The 19993-nt window shown below is 41.1% G+C and overlaps 1 protein-coding gene across 10 annotated transcripts in view; it reads right to left on the bottom strand.

Annotated features, from left to right (window-relative positions):
- Window positions 1-19993, bottom strand: part of NRXN3 (neurexin 3) — a 983905-nt gene that overhangs the window by 713105 nt on the left and 250807 nt on the right. For all 10 annotated transcript variants that reach the window (XM_075503346.1, XM_075503345.1, XM_075503342.1 and 7 more), the window contains 2 exons: window positions 6411-6849; window positions 945-1328 (listed from right to left, as the gene is read on the bottom strand). In XM_075503346.1, coding sequence (XP_075359461.1) covers window positions 945-1328; window positions 6411-6849 — 823 coding nt within the window. The remainder of the gene's footprint in view (window positions 1-944; window positions 1329-6410; window positions 6850-19993) is intronic.

Raw genomic sequence — 19993 nt, 5'->3', positions numbered from 1 at the left:
GTTTACAGTTAATTCTGGGGTGCACTGTCAGTGCAGTTCAGCCAGAATGCAGTGCTAATGGCCAAATATTAACAGAAAGATTGGTTTCAATATAAGAAAACACCCTTTAGGGAGTATTTTCTTTTCTAAGTAGTCTTAGCCCCATCTTTTTTTTTTTTTAAACCACTCACCTACCTCATTCTGAGTGTGGCACCAGCACAACAAGGATAACAACAATTAATGGAACCACCTGGTATTTGAGAAGTATATAGCTCAGATATCTTACATTAGTAAATTCCTTTCCATGTGGCCTAGAACACATATGTTTTGCCTGCCTGTACCAGCATTACTTGTGCCTCACATCTCCAATCATGTGTCTTTAAATCACCAGTCAGAATGAAAAAGAATAAGATGCAGAGAATCTCCCACCATCTCCTACAGATTTGCCTTATCAGAGGTGAACTTGGAGACGTTGCTGTTAACACTATCTCATTAGCTGGCTTTACCCATAAACAGCCATCAAGGGAATCCTACCATGCAGAAAAGAGGAAGACCAGACAAAACTGGGATACATCATCTGTCCCATGCAAGAAAAATCCCCATAACTCAAGTTCACACTTGGTACTGTTTCCAGTAATTTGCTTGAGACTTCTCACATGCAGCAACATTTTCTGCCTCAGGAGACAAACTATACTCAGTCAAAGAAACTCTGGAACCTGAAGACAAGGTCTTCAAAAAGCTTAGGGAGTGAAGTGGCAGATGAAGAAGGTAAGCTCATGAAATGAAGGTGGAAAAGACTGGAAGGAAACAAACAGAGAAGAAAGCTTTCCTAGTGTGGGGACTGGAACTTAGCATTGGGAAGACCCACAAAGGCAGGGGAAAGTCTTATGGAAACACTGGATTTTGTTCTAGTTCTCCTGCACACCTTCTGCTCTGTGTAACTGAGGTCAGAAAACTCAGCTTACCTCGCTCACATGTTCTACCCCAATAGCCAGTGCCAGTGCAGTCACAAATGAAGCGGTTCCAGCCATCCTTGCAGACTGCATTATTCTTACACGGGTAGCTGTCGCACTGCTTGGTGCTGAGGCGGGAGCAGGAGGACTTGACTCCTGCGGCATTCTGTGCCTCTGCCAGCTGCCGGATGTTCTTGCTTCGTCCATCGATGAACAAGTCTCGGATACAGCCGACATAGCCATAGTTCAGCATTGCTGTCCAGAGCTCTGTAGGAAGGATGAGTCCTGCCCGGTTCTCAGGCAGCCCTCCGAGGTACATGTCACCTTCCAGATCTAGGATCTCACTCTCCCCACTAGCGGTGAATGGGGTGCGTCTGCTGTTCACTGATATAGTACCTAAATGAGGAGGATAAGGAGACATCAACACTTTCACTTACAGCCTCAGTCTAGTTCATTTTTTCCCAATAACTGAGTGAGGTTTAAGGTTCAGCGCAGGAGAGTGAAGATTCCTCCCTACCCAAATGCACTCCTAACAGCGACTGTCTCCCACACAGCTCCCTCTCCTCTTGAACCACAGGCCATAAGTACTTTCAAGCAGTGTCTGATCATCATGTGTCTGTATCCCAACTTGCATTATAAGGTCACAAGCATAACAATGCAATGGCTAAATAAAAACATGTAAAAACTGAGCATTATTCAATGGCATTCATCCAGCAAAGCAAAGACTTACTGAGAACATACAGGAATTTCATGGTATCAGGACTGGAGAGAAAAAAGATAAGTAAAAGCACATTAATTCACACTACACAGCTCTTCCAGAAAACACTTCATCAGTACCTCCAAAGCTGGACCTGGATGATGGAACTAAATAGACCCTCATCAAGTTTGTAGATGACATCAAATTGGGGAGAATGGTTGATGCATTGGAGGAAGTACAGGGCTACCATTCAGGGAAACCTTTACAAGGTGGAGCAAAGGACTGATAGAAATGTTTGATGTAAATCAACAACAATAAATACAAAGTCCTACACCTGGGGCAGAATAACCTCACATGTAAGTACAGGCTGGAGACCAGCTGGCTAAGGAGCAACTCTGCAGAAAAGGACCTGGGGATATGGCGGACAACAATTTGAACACGAGTCAGCAGTGTGCAGTGACAAGAGACACTGATCACAGGTTGCAGCAAGGGAAGCTCCAGCTCCATAGAAAGGACCATTTTTCACCATGAGGGTGGTCAAACATGGGAGCAGAAGCCTCAGAAAGCCTGTGGAATCACCATCCTGAAGGCATTCGAAACACAACTGGATGCAACCAGAAGAAAGCCTAGATTTCAGCAGAATTTGGACTAGAAATCTCCAGAAGTTTGTTCCAAAATAAATTATTCTATGGTTTTACAAAGAAAGTTAAGTATTCTAACTTCCATTTTACCAACAGGAAAATTGAGGTAGAGAAAGATAAAGGTTATCTCTGAAGAACAGTTATTATTAAAACTGCAGTAGCTTCCATATGCTCCAAGCAAGATGTGGGCATACTGCACTGAGGCCATTCCTATATATTTCAGGAAATTGTCCCAGCACATAAAATAATCAGAACATATAATACAGAAATATATATCAGAACAAATGAAACAGGTGCAGAGAAGCAAAGTGACCTGTTTAAGGTCAGACAGTGCATCCAAAGAAAAACAGGGAACATAACGTGGGTATCTCACATCCCAGAGCAGCATACTCTTCAGAAGAGCATTCAGAAGCTTTCGTGATAGGGACATCTGCCCACCAGACACTCAGCTAAAAATCAGCAATTCACTCTCCCTAGCTATAAATCATTGCATCCAATTACCCTGTCATTAAGATAGTCTGTCCTCAGAGACAATTATCCAAGCTTTAAGATTAATTCTACATCATTGCATTTTTATCATACACCCCTACGATAAGGTGGGAGAGTTTAGTTAATAGAGTTAGCTCTATTCTGTGTCTCTGTGAGAAAGTGCAGTTGTGTATACATGCTTTTTCTTCAGTTGTAATAGGTGTCTTCTTAAAGAACAGCACATATGACACAGACACAAGGTATTTCATGTGTGTGATGTTCAGTAATAATTTAGGAATAATGTCAGAGGCAGCAGAGTGCCAGAAGCAACAGAGGCATTACAAATTAAAGGCTCAAAGAGAACCAGAGTTATTTGATGAATCATTTTGTAAAAACAAGCTGCAGCACCACAGACATTTTCCCTTTTACAAAGTAAGAAAAGAGAAGATGTGACAATACACCTACAGTTGTAAAGGCAGCATATCACGGAGCCACAGGATCACAGCCCCCCTTCCAGCATCTCCACTGTTACTCCTCAAAAGCAGCATGCGGAGTACATGTTACTCAAAAGACTAGAACAAACCAAAATACTGGAGGGCTGAGCTCCAGACAGCTGCTACTATGGAGAAAACAAACACCACCTGCAAAAGCCACAAAGATAAAGAAACCCCCTGAAAGAAAATAAATACTGGATACCAAGGAGAAGTGTAAAACCTGGAGAAAGAGCATGCAATGATGAAAGGAAATAGGCTAGACAGCAGCCTAAGCTTTCTGCCAGTGTTTTGTACCCTGCAACTGTTCCTGTGAGGAGATGGTACTAGCTCAGATGCACAGCACTTTTAAGACGAAGCTGCTGAGATGGAGAAATTCTGAACTGACCCTAGGAAGGAGCAGTCACATGGGCTGACATCCTTTTTTTTTGTCCCAAATCCCATGTTTGCAACTCTGTTTCGGTAAATCAAATCCCATCTTGAGAAGCCAGAAGCATGTAAGCATCTCCTTTCCAGTCCCTCAGGCACTTTGTGCAGGGCTAAAGAACAAACAGACCAAAAGACCCCAGTTACTGAGGGCAGAGCTGGTATACAAAGCAGTGCACTGATTCAATCACAGACCAAACCTTCCAGTAAGATTTTTAGTGTCTGAGTGGGTGGGACAACATGTGTGTTCTGCAGCTGATGACCAGCCGAAAACATTGTCTTGTGTAATGTGTTCAGTGTTCCCCAGCTAGAAACCATGACAGGTTTGGTGGACGCTTTGTAGGAGCTTTCCCCAAGGACAGAAAGGTTACAGGACACTAGGTGTCCACGTCCACACTGTCAGCTTCTGTCAGAGTAGAGAGAAAAAACAGCTTTTGTTGCTCTGGCAGCCAACACAGACCAAAGCATACACAAAGCCTAAGGGGACTAGAGGTGCCAGAGGTTATTTGAGCACGACTGCCATGCTTCCCCAGTATTTGTGCTCCTGCCTTAGTATACTACAGTAATGAATATTTGGATTTTTAGGCTATTTTACTAAGCTCAGCAGAGCCTGAAGTTTTGGACTGTTACAGAAATGGGAAGAAGGGGAGAGATGACACCTAATAAAGGCCTCCCTGCTTTAATAATGAGAATCAGAACCTCTAGGTCACTAGCTCATTAAACCCAAATGGCTGTTTTGTAGCCTACATTAAGTAAGTTCATGATTTCAGTTCAGTTTCTAGATGACAGGCATCCACATTTTAAAAAAAAAAAAAAATCTCCAAGGTGTAACTGTTCTCTGGTCCGCACATGGGAGAAAAGCCAAGGACTAAACAAGAAAAGATCCTGAACTTCCTTCTCACACCTACCAAAAGTACCACTGGATAAGAGTGGTTGATGCTTGCTAAAGGTATGGTGTGAAGAAATCAATTCCAGTATGCTGGTTTTCTGGGGAGACAAGACATCAGTCACTAGGACCATTAACCTAGTACTCAGCAGCAGCAGAAAATGCAATTAAAAAAAAAAAAAAAAAAAGAGAAGACAAGAACGTACAAATGTGTTCATTCTTGTTGAGCAAAGTGCTTTTAATTCAAAATCTGTTATCTCTAATCAGTGTCCAGAACATCACAAACCTCCCTGCCAAGCGACAAGTCAGTCCTACAGTCTCATCCACCAAGTAGCAATGCCATCTGTCACACCCTCCTAGTCCAAATGAATGTGTGTCCCTCTTCCTAGGCTTTTACAAACTTTCTTAGCAGAGAGCTTAGTGTCATTTCTGTTTCTTCTCCTTCTGCAGCTGCCTCTCCAGGGACCAGACAGTCCCCAAGTGAGCAACAAAACTGAAGGCAGTACTGAATGCAACTGATTGAGTTTATCCTTGGAAGTTAATTAAATTTTAGCAATTCTAAAGAAATCAAAGCTCCATTTATTTATTTATGGCTTCCTTTATAAAATGTTCCTATCGATGTCTTTAGGAGATAGCAATATATAACCACACATATTAAGTCCTAGTAGAGCACCATGCCAAATACAAAGAAACTCCTCACATCATCAAAGAAAAAACTAGCTTCAGGCAAAGACCTGTTCAAACAGCTAGGCTTTGCATGATATCTAAAAGTCAGCTCTTTTGAAAACTCAAGGGAAGCAAATTCTAGCACTGCGTTCTCTCTACTGATGGCATTCAGCAACTGGAAACATAAAATTAGGGACCTAAAGCCATCATCTGGAGATCACCAGACAAGTCCCAAATCCACTTGCAAATGTAAGCAAAATTCTCTTTGAAGGCATATACGGACAGGCTTTGAGATCCCAATGGCTCAGGAAGAATTAAAGTACAGTTGTTCACATATTCTCAAGATGAAGTTACAATATTTGATCATTTTGTTTCCTGACACAATTTCGGAGTACGTCATGGGTATGTTAGCTTGATATCCAGCACTAGAAACAAATAAAATACCTTTTGGTAATTGCATGGTAAGTATATTATTAGAAATAAACTAAAACACATTTTTGAAAATGAGAAGCTGCAAGAAAAAAAAGGGACATCCACTGAATGCTGACTCAGATACTAAGATTAGAATTTGGCATCCAAGAGAGAGTAAAGAAACCTAACTGAAAACTACAAGATACTAAAGGAAACAGAACAGGATGAAAATGTTAATTTGTCACCATAATCTTGTTACTGGTTGTGCCCATTACTTTTACTTTCCTCATGACAAGGTCCCAAACCCCTGCTCTTTAAACACACAAGATCCAGGAGAAGATGACAATATTAGGTCACAGCAATAAGTTTTCATTTGGTTTCTACTAAGTTTCTTTTTGAACAGAAACCCGAAGTAGATCAGTGATAATTTCTCAAATCAAGAACTAAATAATAATGGTTCTGAAGGATTTAAACCTCACCATGGCCTACAAAGAAGTCATCACTATAATTATGTAGGTAGTTGTAAAGACAGGTCCAGAATATCTGAAGATTGTGAATAAAATATTAATAGATTGCCTCTGTGATGTGCTATCCAAAGTTCACACTAAACATTTAATAAAAACCTAGCCATTTACATCTTTGCTTTGCTGGATAAACATCACTGGAGTAACACTAAGTTTTTGTAAGAAGGTGACTCATATCTAACAGGTTTTGAAGGTTCTGAGAATTAATACACAGCCCTAGGTCTGGATCTGAAAGATGAATCTACTTAAGAAAAAGTCATCACTCTACCTGATCTTCCATCTCGTTGAATATCCACATGATACCATTCTCCATCATTGGCTTTCTTCTGGGTGGCCTTGACTTTAATAGTCCCAGAGCCCATGTCCAGCAGCAAGTAGAGGTTCCCATCTAGAAGCTCAACTGCAAAGAAGTCTACCTTTGTATTTTTCTGGCTCCTGGCATCTTTCCTCTCCTGAGGCTTGCCATGGGTAAAAAGAATCAGTCCATTGGGTTCAGTGGTTCGGAAATCAAATGAGATGGAGCCCATCCTTTTGGTATTCCATTTAGGTAGACTAATATAGGCCTCAGGTGTCTCAAAGCTGATGGGATCCAGTGTAGCCACATTCTCACATACGAATTTCACTTCCCCGTAGATCTTCATCTTAGTATCACCAATCCGTGCCAAGCGAGACAGCTCCAGACGAATGTCGTTATTCTTATAAACAACCTGCCAGACACAAGGAAAAATATCATACATCAATCCTGCATACAGTACAAATACCTCAATTACTTTCAGCCATGGGAGATAAACTTCTCCCAAAAGGCAGTGGGGAGCAGAAAGGAGATCATGCAAGAGTCTGACATGATGACAGAGGGAGAGAGCACAACCAGGAGTATGTATAGAAATGACAGCAGTGGGAACTTTGCGATGACTATAGATCAGATAAGCAGGCAGAAGAGACATTTAACTGAAGGACAGTGAGAACGATTAACTCTACCACAGGCCCACTCTGCTGTAAAAGCTTTTGTACATAAAATACAGTGTGTGTCTGGTATCATGCTGTTATATTTGCATAAATCCCATACAAAATACATAACAAAGTGTAACCTCCATGTCCATCTCTGCTAGCCACAGCAGGGAACTCTGTACCACCACTGCCATTTCTCTATTATTCCTATAAGCCCACTTAACTACTAGCAGAGAGATGCAAAAAAGTGTAAGCAAGTTGCTGTGAACTGTTGGTGATTGCCCTGTGGCTCCTAAAGAGCTACAAGAAAAAAAGAACCAAAGACTTAAAATTTCTCTGACCAAGAAATCTTAGATCACTACAGGCACAAACTTACAAACTTGCTATGGAGATATCTGCATAGCTGACCCTCGCTTCAAGAGACCTACGCTCTCTGTGCTAACACAGAATTAATTCCTTGCAAAGAGGACTCCTCTCTGCCCTGTGCCATTCTCACAGAGGCAGGAACTGGAGAATGCACAAAACTGAAATAATTTTAAACTGTACTTCCTCTCAACCACCTTCCATGCTTTCTAAACCCAGAGCTGGCACATACAGCAAGCAAAAGCATTTCTGCAACTAGCACAATTTTGATTGAATTCATGTTCTGCGACACTACTGAAGATACTGATTTCTTCTAAGGAGTTATTATTTTAAAATACTTTGTGTCTGTTACATATAGCATATACGTACACACACATTTGATTCCTGCTTTCAGAATGCTAGCAGGATGAGTTGTCAGCAATTTGCTATGAAAAGAGAAGGGAAAGGAGGTACGTGTTGTTAATTCTACAAATAGGACAGGAAAGTCAGAGAAATGAGTGTACAGTAAATATTAAAAGGCAAATGAGGGAGAGAATGAAGGATAAGCTGCTAAAGTAGGTGACCTCAGGATGAAAAAGAAATGAAATCACAATTCAACACATTTGTAGCAAGCGAAGAATTTCCAGCTTTCGCTAAGCATTAAAGGAGAACTTCCCCAGTGCAGCCAGCACAGCATCAGATTTTCCTGTTGCAAAGGCAAAACACCCTACATCAGAGTGAAAGGAGAAGCCAGCTGTTAATTCCCATTTGGAGTCATGGCACAAAGCTGTAGTTCCTCCCAGCAGAGGACAGTATTGATCCCCGATAGCTTGTTTTGCTCCAATTCCCAATAAAGCGCTCTGCCCTCGCACAAACTTCAAAAACATCAGGACTATTAATATCTGCAACAGGAATAAAATATATTTTCAATTTGCGGGACTGTAGTAGTTTCATTCTACGGATTAACCATGTCAAATGCTCTTGCTAGACAGACCATACACCTCCTTTCAGTGACTCAGCAAGGCTGTGCGTTACAGCCTCCCCCTCTTGCCAGACAACGAGGTGCACGTCAGCCAGACAGCAGAGATGATCTGCAGTTATCTTTGTATCCAGGAAAGGCACACATAAGAAGTGTGAGATGTACTCCATGCACATGCAGCTATCTGGACTGCCCGGGACTTCTGCACATACGTTGTGTGTGCAGCAAGTCCAGTGCTTTCCACAAACGCTAGTTCTGAGCACTGGATGCAGTCCTGTCTCTGCATCTCATGGAAACAGAGGAGCTGAAGGTACAGAGAAAAATAAATAGAACAATTAAGAAGATGGAGCAAGATGCTTTATGAAGATAGCCTGAAAAGACCAGGGCTCTCATATTTGGAGAGGACTGAGAAAAAAATGATTGACATTTACAGAGGATGGAGAAGGTTAATGTAGAACTGCACTTTGCCAAATCCAGCAATAATAGAACTAGAGGCACTCGCTGAAACTTGTAGGATATCAGTTTAAAATGGATTTTTAGAAGTACTTATTTACACAGAGGGTAGTGAACTTCTGGAACTTGCTGCCACAGGAGGTCATGGAAGCAGAGAGCATCAGCAGGCTCAAAAAGAACCAGAAAGATACATTGACAGCAAGTCCACACACTGATATTAAAGGGAAAAGGAAGGGACAGACCTTCTAATAATCCAATATCAGTGGATGCTGTGGGAGTATAAGGGGAGTGCACCACTGATAGTGGCCATGCTCACACGCTCTCCCTAAATAGCACCTGCACCTGCTACTATTGGAGGCAGAATACTGGATAAATGGATTGACTGTTCTTCAGGCTTACTAGGGCTCTCCTCATGTTCTTAATGAATCTACATGTATTGTAGGTTGTGCACAGTCTACTCCTTGTCCCACCTCAGGGACAGCCTGGGAAGGAGGGTAATTAGAAATGGGTTCCTGTGGACAGAGTCCTTCTGCCAGCGCATACATACGGGTACAACTGGTACGACTTCGGAGCAACGCTGCATTTTCAGTTTCACCCCAGTATGGAGTTGCTTTGGTGGGCAAGAGAATGCCAGGCCTGAATGAACTGTGACTTTAATGATCCTAACATAATAGAACTGCGCTTATAGGATACTACTAACAGTTGCTCAAGCCAACACTCCTCTAAACTGTACCTTGACCCAGCCTTTCCACATGTGAGAGGAGCAGACAGGTAGTACAATACCCTACATATGACTGATGGCTGGTGCTGGGTTATACGTAGCTATGACTCAGCAATCTGCTTTCAGCAACCTCTGCAGGTTGCTGGTAGAAGGAATATGATCACATACACATACGTAGCTTCCAGCTCTCAGCTGAGCTACATACAGGTTACATCTCCCCCTTTCACGTATTTGATACTTGAGTAACAATTCCCATCTCTTCTGGGGAAATGCAGAGGGTCCAACTCTGGGTTTATTTGGGGTTTGCTGCAGACTGCCTTGTATTTCATTAGTCATACCTGTACCACAGCTGGAGAATCCTAGAGACAGAAGACTTTCAAAGGATCTAGAGAAAATTACATGGAGTCAGTTGTAACGCAGAAAGTGACTAACAATGGAGGATCTGAGAGCAAGTTTGAAAGAAAGGACCAAGAAAGCAAGCACAAAGGAAGACTTGGGGAAGAGAGGAGAAGGGGTGCTGAATAGACACAAGAGTTCTGAATTCAATCTTTTCAAAGAAACAGATCCACCCCAATCTGAATCTCTATTATTCAAGTGTTTGTTGTTCTACATTATTTTCTTTAAAAATCCCAAACCCACAACCTAGCTTAAGCGATTTAAAAAGCACCTGTGTTTAAGGAAAAAGTACAAGTGTTCACATAGCTGACTTGAGGTATCATTGACAGCCACATTTGGACATCAAGATCTTGATGTATAATCAGGTACACCAGAACTCTCAGCACTGTAAACAAAAGGATAAAAATAATCCTTGGGTGTAAAACCAAGGTGAATCCTGAGGAGGAATACAAAGACAACAGCATCTCTGGCTTAGGCAATGGAAAGCTAAGGCAGCTTCTGATATCCACAGTTCCATTGTTAAACCAAAGGTTCAAGAATGAGAAAAGGGAATATAATTAAATGACTGGAATGCATGTCCCATAGTGAAGAACATTCAAATTCAGTCTGTTTAATAGGTAGAGGTTAAAGGGTGATTCGATTACAATCTACAAGTACCTGTGCAGAAAATGGAATTTGGCAATAGAGGGCTCTTCAACCCATGTGACAAAGGAATAATAGGATCCGGGGGCTAGAAACTGAAGTTAGAGAAATTCACATTTTAAAATATTATGACTTATTTTTACATGAGGGTAATTTGCTATTGAAATAATTTACTACAGGTTATGGTGTGTTCTCTGCTACTGGCAAACTTTAAATTAAAATAGTATCTTGTTTTCTCTAAAAGACATAGTGAGACAGGAATTAATTATATAGCAAATCAGCCTAGATTATCATAATAGCTCTTTGTGGCCTCATAACCTATGAATCTTTGTGTTTTAATGAAATCAACAGATGCTTCAGTGCAGTTTTCCAGGATAGATGAAACACATCCTTCCCAAACGTTAAAACTGCATGCTAAAGGAGAAGATGCTTGTGTCAGTTCTGGTCTGACTGGCCACCAGTGCTTTCAGTGAGGTTTTTTTATATGTTTGTGATCCTACCTTGCAACCTACCATTAAAAAGCAAGGCAAGTAAAAAGGCTAGGACAAAAAACTCTATTCTATAGTTCTAAATATATGAGCTTCAAGAACTAGTTTCTTAGAGACTCATCTGCTGCAAGCCAGAGAAGAAACATTTTCATGTTTCACTGAGGAAGCTGTCTGCCAGCAGTAGAACCCATCATCTGCATAACACTTCCTACCTCGTAGTCTCATTTTACCAGCAACCTCTGAACTAACTTGAGGGCTTTTCAGGATATACCAAAATACTGGTTGAAACCCACACCTCTTTAACTCCAAATGAGGCCATGACTGACTCAGAGAGCTGTACCTCATTAGGACATCGTCTTCTAGTGCCACTCTGGCACATGGCTTCCTTAACAACTTAGAAGTAAGCAAAGCAATGAAAGCAGTGCCCATAAATTTGTCCATTTTTATCAGATGGCTTTCTGAACAAAGCCAATCTTGCCTGTTTAAACAGAGACAAGCTTAAGCTCATCCCGTGTCTTATATGTGTATCAGAGAAGGTCAAGAGGCCTAAGGGAGTCAAGGAGATGATTCCTGGTACAGACATACACATCTACTTTACAATTATTCCAGGGAGAAAGGTAGAAAAGAGAAAGGGGAAGAAAGTTACTAGCAAAAGCTACGCACAGAGCATTTGAAAAGTAACCTTCATGCTTCCAATCTTAAAATCACTTCGTATACCAAAAATGAACTTAGAACAATGAAAAAAATGTTTTTTCCTTTTCCATGAGGACTGCTTCTACATACACTTTAACAGAGGAATATTTTGACTGTTCAGTGCCTTTGTGTAATGAGTTGCACCACTATAGATGGATGGTCAAGGATGGGATAGTCCAGATACACACAGTCTCTGATAATCAGCAGTAGAATTCCATGACATCTGAGACATTTTGAGGGATAAAAAGATACACAGTAAATTAGGTTTCCTTTAAATCTGCTGAGAAAGAAGAGTTTGTTTTAAGCTGAGCTAAAACAAATTGGCAATCTAGTTTTGAGGTTTCTTAAAAATGGCAACTTTGCAATTCTGAAGCATTCAAGGAATTTCTCCAGCTAAACTTATAAGAAGCTTCACTCATGGGTTAATGAGAGCTCTAATCAGATGGCTTTTCACAATGATGAAAAGCATCTCTCTGCAATCAAGTGAAGATGCAGATAGAGAGGGAGCAACAAAAGTGAGGAAAAATGATGTGCTAGACTTGGCCAGTAGCCAAGATAAAAAGTCCTCTCCAAGTTGGTGCTATTAAGCAGGAAACATGGTTTTTGGTGCAGGCTGGACACAGGCGTGCTCCAAAGGGGAATAGCCATTGATAGCCTGGCGAATTAGAAGATGACCATCAAGGAAAAGAGCAATAACTTGAAGGCTGCGTAAGTTTAGCTAGCTAGGAAGAGCACCTCTGAAGTTCAGCCAAGTTGTTCACCTACTGCATCTTGCGTATCACCAACTGCTTTTCTCTGTCATAGGCTGCCCCTTCACCAACTAACCATATCGCTTCTCAGAAGGGCTAACTGAGAGACATTCAGCCTAGAGCCTAAGACTCCCTTAAAGGTACCTGCACTGAACAAGACAAGTTCCTGCAGCTTAATAAATTACAATTTATCAGCTGGTTTACCAGAACTATGTGTTTCCAGCCTGCCCCGACCAGCAAGTAGAAACAAACACACCAGCTGATAGCACTTTACTTTGTGTTTGGGACAGACGATGTATGCAGCGATCCAAGGCTTCAGTGATGGGTAACTAAAGCTGGTATACTTATTTAAAGACTGTATGTGGACTGTGCATATCTGGTCTAAACATATTTGATGGTTCCCTGGGATAACAACTATATTCAGGTAATAAACAAACACAATCACTATTCACCACACTGAAGGAGTTAATTTACCTGTCATGAAAAACAATACATCGAACATGGATGATAAGTAACTGAAACCAAACAAATAAGACTCAAATATGATTTGTGCTACGTTGACTAAAGTAATGTGATCCTACATTTCACTTGAATTATGTTTAACAAAGGACATGTGTTTACCCAGCTAAAAATAGCAACATGGTGAGTAGAACACTTGAACAATAAGGCAGAACTATTTCAAGCTTCCCTACAAAATTTTTTCCACCTTACAAATCAATTATAGTTTCTGAATAACTTCAAGTTTTGTGGAAAACTCCAGGAAAGAAGAGAGGTCGATTTCGTTTCAGAAGACTTACAGGAAGATACAGAGAAGCACCCCCTGAAGTAGGATATAAAGAAAGAGAAAGAAAAGGGATTCAAGGTGCCAGTAAAAAAGGGCTGAAAAGGGCAGGGTGGAATTTCTTCAACTGGTCTAGTGAGAATGTTTCCTTAACAGATACTGAGAACAGAGGACCCAGTACTTCACTGTGGTCAGAACCATCCTTTAAGCCAAAAATAAGCACCTGCTTCTCATGAGAATTCAGGACATCAGAGCGTGTTCACAGTTACTACAGAGTTAACACCAACCCAAATCATTCACGGGGGATCCCAGAGCAAGCTTAAACAGATTAAGGCAGATCAAGGTCCATCTTGCTGCCTTATCTTTCACCTTAGAATATACCAAGATAAAGACCAAACATTTCTATCTATGCCTTTTTGGAATAAGATCTAGGATTTTTTGCCTTACAACCAACCAAATATATGAATGATAGAGATTCCAAACTTTAGGGGAAAAAAAGTAGCTTTACAGCTATTTATTGAAGTTCTAATATGTGTCTAGAGCTGTACAATACATTTTTGCATATACTGAGCCTGCTGCTTCTTGATCTAGCTATGAATATTGCTAAGCGACTAAAATGTCAAATGCTCTACAGCCCTACTTATCCTTGGTGTTGCATTGCAGCATTCAAACTATAGAAAAGCAGAGTTGTGAAATGACCTACTTCTTGGATTCCTTCCTTTTAACAGGTAGCAATAAGGACAGAATTTATATTATCACGTGGGTGGATTTCTGCATCCTCCATGCTGGGATGCACTGACTGCTAATTCATTTGGTCTACTGTTGAAGAAAATCTTGATTTCAAAGGGACCCCACAATTTTATCTTGAGACAAACATCATGGGAACATTAGAAATTATATATATTTATTTGTGAAAAAAGGCATGGCACGGTATAGAGGGGGGAAAAGCCTTTATAGTTGCAAGAGAAATGCTGCTGAAGGATTCTATATTAGCCTCAAAGACTAAAGTCGTTTCCTCAGCCACCGAAAACGCACAGCATAGGCATCAGTAAGATTAAGTAGAATTAGTTCTAGCATGGACTATGATTTGAGGATGAATGCTCTTTTGCAGTGGAAGTGTCAAGTCCTCTTCTTTCCTTGCTACAGAAACTTCAAGTTCTGCAGTAAGCAAAGAAAGGGATCACAGGAAATAAGGTATATTTTCTGGATTTCTTAAAATATCACTTTTCCACTGATTTTCTAAGCAATGGTGAGAAAGCCACCTAAACCCAAATATTTTCAAAAGTATATTCCTCACATCATGGTGGCCAACTTGAGGTCATGGAATTGGTTTTGCAGGAGTGCTCATTAGCCAAAAGCTGTAAGTGACGACAAAGAGAGATTTCATCTTTACTGCTAAAGCTAAAAGAAATGCTCTGAGAAATTAGACTTAGATTTCTCAGTCTGTTCCTAAAAACTAGCTGATACATGTCAATATTTAGGTGAAAAAGTAACTGACTGTAGCAGAGTTCACCTTTGTGTCATGGCAAAGCATTTAAGGCATTTCACTGTGGATTCAGGTGTACAAACTTGAACTTCCCTCTTGCTTCATGTTCTATTCAACCTCCATTTGGCCTAGTAACAGAGAAGAATAAAAGCTGCTGGACAGGGAAGCCAAGACAGCCAGCTATGATGCTCCTTACTTGTGCCACAGGCCATAACCACAGGCATACCTGTGCTAGCCCTGAAAAGCAACTTGTACCTTGGACGTGTCCCTGGATATAAGAAGGGCACAGAGGAGGTATGTCAGTATTTTACAAACATGCATGCATATACAATAATGAGGAAATTCTGTGTTCTACACTGAGCCTGTATAGTGCAGAGGTCAAACGAGAGAAGAAAGAAACACTTAATAGCCACACACAGAAAATCATTCATGGGGTGGATTGAATGAAGCATCCTGGAATGTATGGAGACACAGGAGGAGACAGTGCTGTACCCTGCTGGAGATCATGCCCAGTTTGGAGAATTGCACTTCAAGAAAGGAGTGAGACTATAGGAAAGTGTCCTGAGGAGAGCAAAGAGAATAACCAGAGGTCTAGAAAACAGAAGAAAGATTGAAAGTATTGCTTCTTTTTAACATAAAGAAAACCGCAAGGAGACATTATAACAGTATTCAAATATAAAAAGGCTGCTACAAAGCAGAAAGGAACAATCTGTTCTTTGTATCTATGCTGAAAAAGACCAGAAATAATGGGGAAAAATTACAGCAAGGAAGTGTTAGAATTGATGTTAGGAGAATTTTTTTTAATTTAAGAACAGTGAAGCACTGGAAGAGATTGCCTGAGGAGCAACCATCACTGGAGACCTTTAATTACAGGTTAAACAAATTGCCGTCAAGACTCACATAGATGTCATTGATTTTGTCTTGGGACAGTGGAAGCGGAAAGGATTAAATAACCTTTCATGGTCCATTCCTGTTTTATTTTACATGATTCGGGGGGGTGGGGGGGGACATGAGAAAGAGGAAATTACTATGTAGCTAAAGACTTTCCTAGTGTTTGATGTACAGAAAGGAAGAATAAACCGTATATTAACACAATTCTGATATCTCACAAATTCAAAGAGCTTAAATTTACAAATGAACTCCCTAGCTAATGAAGGTTTGACAGCTTTTTTAGAGTTAAAAAAAGAAGAAAAAAAAGAAATCATCATCACAGAAGCTTATTTACCAGCATGCAGTAGCCAACTTCAATTACATTCAGTTCTGTATTGAGCTTATATAGACATTTACCAGTTACAGAATGCTCTGCTCCTCCCAAATGCATCCTGAAATCTCAGATTTGTCTAGCTAGCACAAGCTAAATCTGTCTAGCTTGGTTCAGTGATGAGTATGTGAGGAAATGATTACTGTCAAGTGTCTTAAGGATTTCATCTGAAAAGCAGAGAGGAATTATTTTAGGATGGCCCCATTGATCATTTAAGGCTTGAACCTTATTACACAAGACGCTGAAAACTGTATCAGACAATGACTTAGCAAATAACATTCCACTTAGCAATTTCATTGTATTTCAAATCCACCTAAGGTTGTCCCAAGTACAAAAGGCCTTTCTCAGGAAATAGATCTGTTTAGTACGGCTGGGTGAATGTTTCCATCAGGATGGTGTTCTAACACAGAATTCCATTTTCCTAACAGAGAATTAGCAATGAAATGCTTCACTTCAAGCCGTTGCAACCCAAAAAACTTAACAGAAAATCTTTTGTATGAACTTAGCATAACATAAAACAGTATTTTCCAGGCATTGCATTTACTTTCAATAGCGAGACCCATTTTTACCTTTGGTCTGCACTCTCTAGGGAAATACTTTCACATGACACAATGTCAGCGTCCTACCTGACATCAGAAGAGACACATGACTGGTTTTGCCACAAAGCAGCTTGACCAAATACTCTGGCCCCTATGGCAGAATGGGACACAAGGGCCCTACAGGGCAGCTACCACATGGAACTGCACTGGACAGGAAAATACAGTTCTTGTTAAACTGTGTCCAGAGTATTTAGGGTCAGATCAATAATTAATTCCTTGAATCAAATTATTTCATATATCAGAATGTTACATAGGAACTAACTTCTGAAGTTTTGAGGGATTTCCATTTAAAAAAAAAAAAAAATCTTACCAGCAGCAATGAAAACAAATGTGGGCTGGAGGAACCTCCTCTGGGAGAGAAACTCTGCATTTCACTCAACTTTTAATTTCAGTGATAAAACGCGTTTTATTGAGAACACCAATGTTTAAAGTCTTCTGTGAAAATACTGAATAGACATTGCTTACATGTATGCAGTTTTTCCCCACTACCTATCTTCCCTAGCCAATATGCCTTAAGCTTGCTTCTCAAGAATATCCCTGGCAGGTACAAGAAGGTAGTTCAGTCTCCATATGCCAGTCAAGCATTAGTCTCACTGCCTAGGCTTCCAATGTGCTAGGCAAATCGTGCCAACCGCAGTGGTGTTTTCTATGTTTTTGTCACTTGTCCAGCAAAACAAACAAATTGACAACATTTACCATTACATATGGGAGAGCACATGCTTAAAAGTGAGCACTGCTCAAATAACGATGCGATTAGAGCAACAGAGGAAGTATTTAGTGGATTTAGTATTGCGTAGACTTAGTCCACAAACTTAAAGTGGTGCCAGTGTAGCAGAATGGTGTCACTGTTTGTAGCTGGATGATAGGAGCTGGGGGTGCTGCATCCCATCGTGTGTCTCCCTCCCTCAGCCTTAGTACAAAGGTCGCAGGGGCACTGGCATCTCCTTCCATCTGCAATGGCAGCCAAAGTAAGAGGCATGCCTTCGGCTAGGCTCTCCTCCTGCGAGGGAGCAAAGACACTCTGGGTCTGCTGAAGAAGTGCCATCGGCAGGATGGCACTATCCCATGGCTGACACCATCTGTCATAGTGCACTACACAGATCTAGACGGACTGGGGAGGAGGACCTGTCTCCATACGTCGAGACTGAAATACTATGGGTTTCTAAACTTTTTTTTAACACCTCTCTTGTTGCCCTGTGCAAAAACCTGCCAACATGGGTATCTCTCCAGGATCTCTTTGCTGACCTCTATTCAAATTCCAAGGCACGGAACAAAGTTCAAACCCTCCAAAAGTAGGATTCCCCAAACATTTATCTGCACTGGGCCTTATACTGTGCAAAAACAGGGAGGTGACGAACTAAATATTTGCTTGAATATTTGCTGAAGGGGGCAGGGAATGTAATTAATTCCCTACCTACAAGAGACATCAAGAGAAAAATACTGTCACCTTATAAGCCCACCTTGATGCTAGAAAAAGAACAAGAAGCTCTTTTACATCTTTCTCCTACATTTATCTAAAAAACCTCTCTCAGCTGTGACCTCCAGCTCTACAGCTTCCAGCACTAACAAAAGGGGAGGAGGTGTTAAAAAAAAAAAAAAAAATCTATATTTTCTTTGGGACTGAGTCCCAGTTACCACGATGCCAAAAAGTCTAGTCCATCTATTCATTTGGAAGCCACCCAGCTGCACCAGTCACAGCTTTAGTGCACAGCGCAACACTATCTGAGACCAATAAAGGGAGGCTGGGAATGGGACAGCTCCCCCTCACCTGCCCGTATGTTCTCCCCTGGCCTCCAGAGAAACCCCTACTGACAAAACTATTTTCCTAGCCCCCACCATCTTTACAGGTTTCTTGGGGGATAGTATTAAAATAGTGCAAAGAGCCCAGCGGCGCTGCCAGAGCCCACTGGGGCTGTTGGTAAAACTTCACTTTCATCCCTTGCTTTGATCTGGAAGCTGTGTGCATGGAGTGTAATGTAAGTCCAGCTGCTCCTGGGGCATAAGAGGGGAGAAGGAAGCAGCCGGTGCAGCCAGAACGCTGCCGCCACAGCGAGAGAGCATTAAGGAAAGCACGTAAAAGGAGAAAGAAACAAAAGCAAAAAAAGGGTGACATTTTCCAGTGGAAGCACTGAAATGAGAAGCAGAAATGGGAGACAGATGAGGGCCTGAGCACCTCATTCAGCACCAGATTACACTTCCTTCTCAAAGGAGGTGGGGTGTTGCAATCAGGAGCAGCGAGAGCTCTTCGGTAAGCAGAGAGGTCAGGGCTGGAGTCAGCACTGAGCACCAGACAAAAGAGGCAGCTGATTAGCTGGTTCCTGGCACACTGGGCCTGATTCTGCAAAATGCAGAGAGCTCTCAATACTGTTTTGTCTCTAGAGTGGGCCTATCAGTATGTATTTCTTCCTTTCTTAAAAAGACAGAAATACAGAAAGACGGACAGACAGAAAGAAATAAAGAAAGACAGAAAGAAAGAAAGACAGAAAGGGAGGCAGGCTTTTCCCCAAAGGGAACTGAAAAAAACCACATCTCTCCATTACAGAAAAACTTTCCACAAGAAATTCCTACAGAGCATTTTAAGTTACTCTGTGAATATTAGCGTCTTGACGTTAACCCTTTGTATTATCTCCCACTCTCCCATTAAGGGCCACTATCCCCAATTTCAGAAAGAGAAAGCAAAACAGAGGGAACTGAATATTCTTGGCCAGTTCATACAGCAAGTCTATAGATGGTCAGAAAGAATGTCTCTTCTTCCTAATTCCTACCCTGTGCCTAAGGAATAGCTGGAGGAAATGTTTTGGCAACACAGATCAGTGTAAATAATCTACTAACCTCTTTCAGCTTTGAAATTCAATAAGGTAAATATGAAATGGCAATAAACTTTTCCCTCAGTTTGTTTACTTTTCCTACAATGCCATTTTAATGCATCCAGGCACAGGGTTCCCATCTCCTCTGTGTGGAGCTTGGTTTTACATATAAGGGAGACTGATCTCACATCTAAGAAAGCTTATTTGATACAAGTCTAATTTACAATATTATCTGACATTTTCTGTTTTGCTCAGTACTATCTTACTGCTTAAGAAAGAGCTATAGCAGATCTTAACCAGAGCTATAGAAGATCTTAACCAGAGCTATAGAGCTTGAATTGTTCAAACACTAACAGGCAGAAACCAAAACCTGCCTTAGCCATTGTTTGGCCAAAATTCACCATTGAAATCTTTTAATCCTTTCTGGTTAACTGGACTGCCCATCCAGTTTTGTTGTTCAAGTCCCAACAACCTTTCCATACCTTTACTGAGCACTGAGACACTAC

The sequence above is a fragment of the Mycteria americana genome, chromosome 5, assembly GCF_035582795.1.
Source record: "Mycteria americana isolate JAX WOST 10 ecotype Jacksonville Zoo and Gardens chromosome 5, USCA_MyAme_1.0, whole genome shotgun sequence".
Taxonomy (NCBI): Eukaryota; Metazoa; Chordata; class Aves; order Ciconiiformes; family Ciconiidae; genus Mycteria; species Mycteria americana.
The sequence above is the reverse complement of the archived record's forward strand: the minus strand, read 5'-3'. Positions and strand labels throughout refer to the sequence as shown.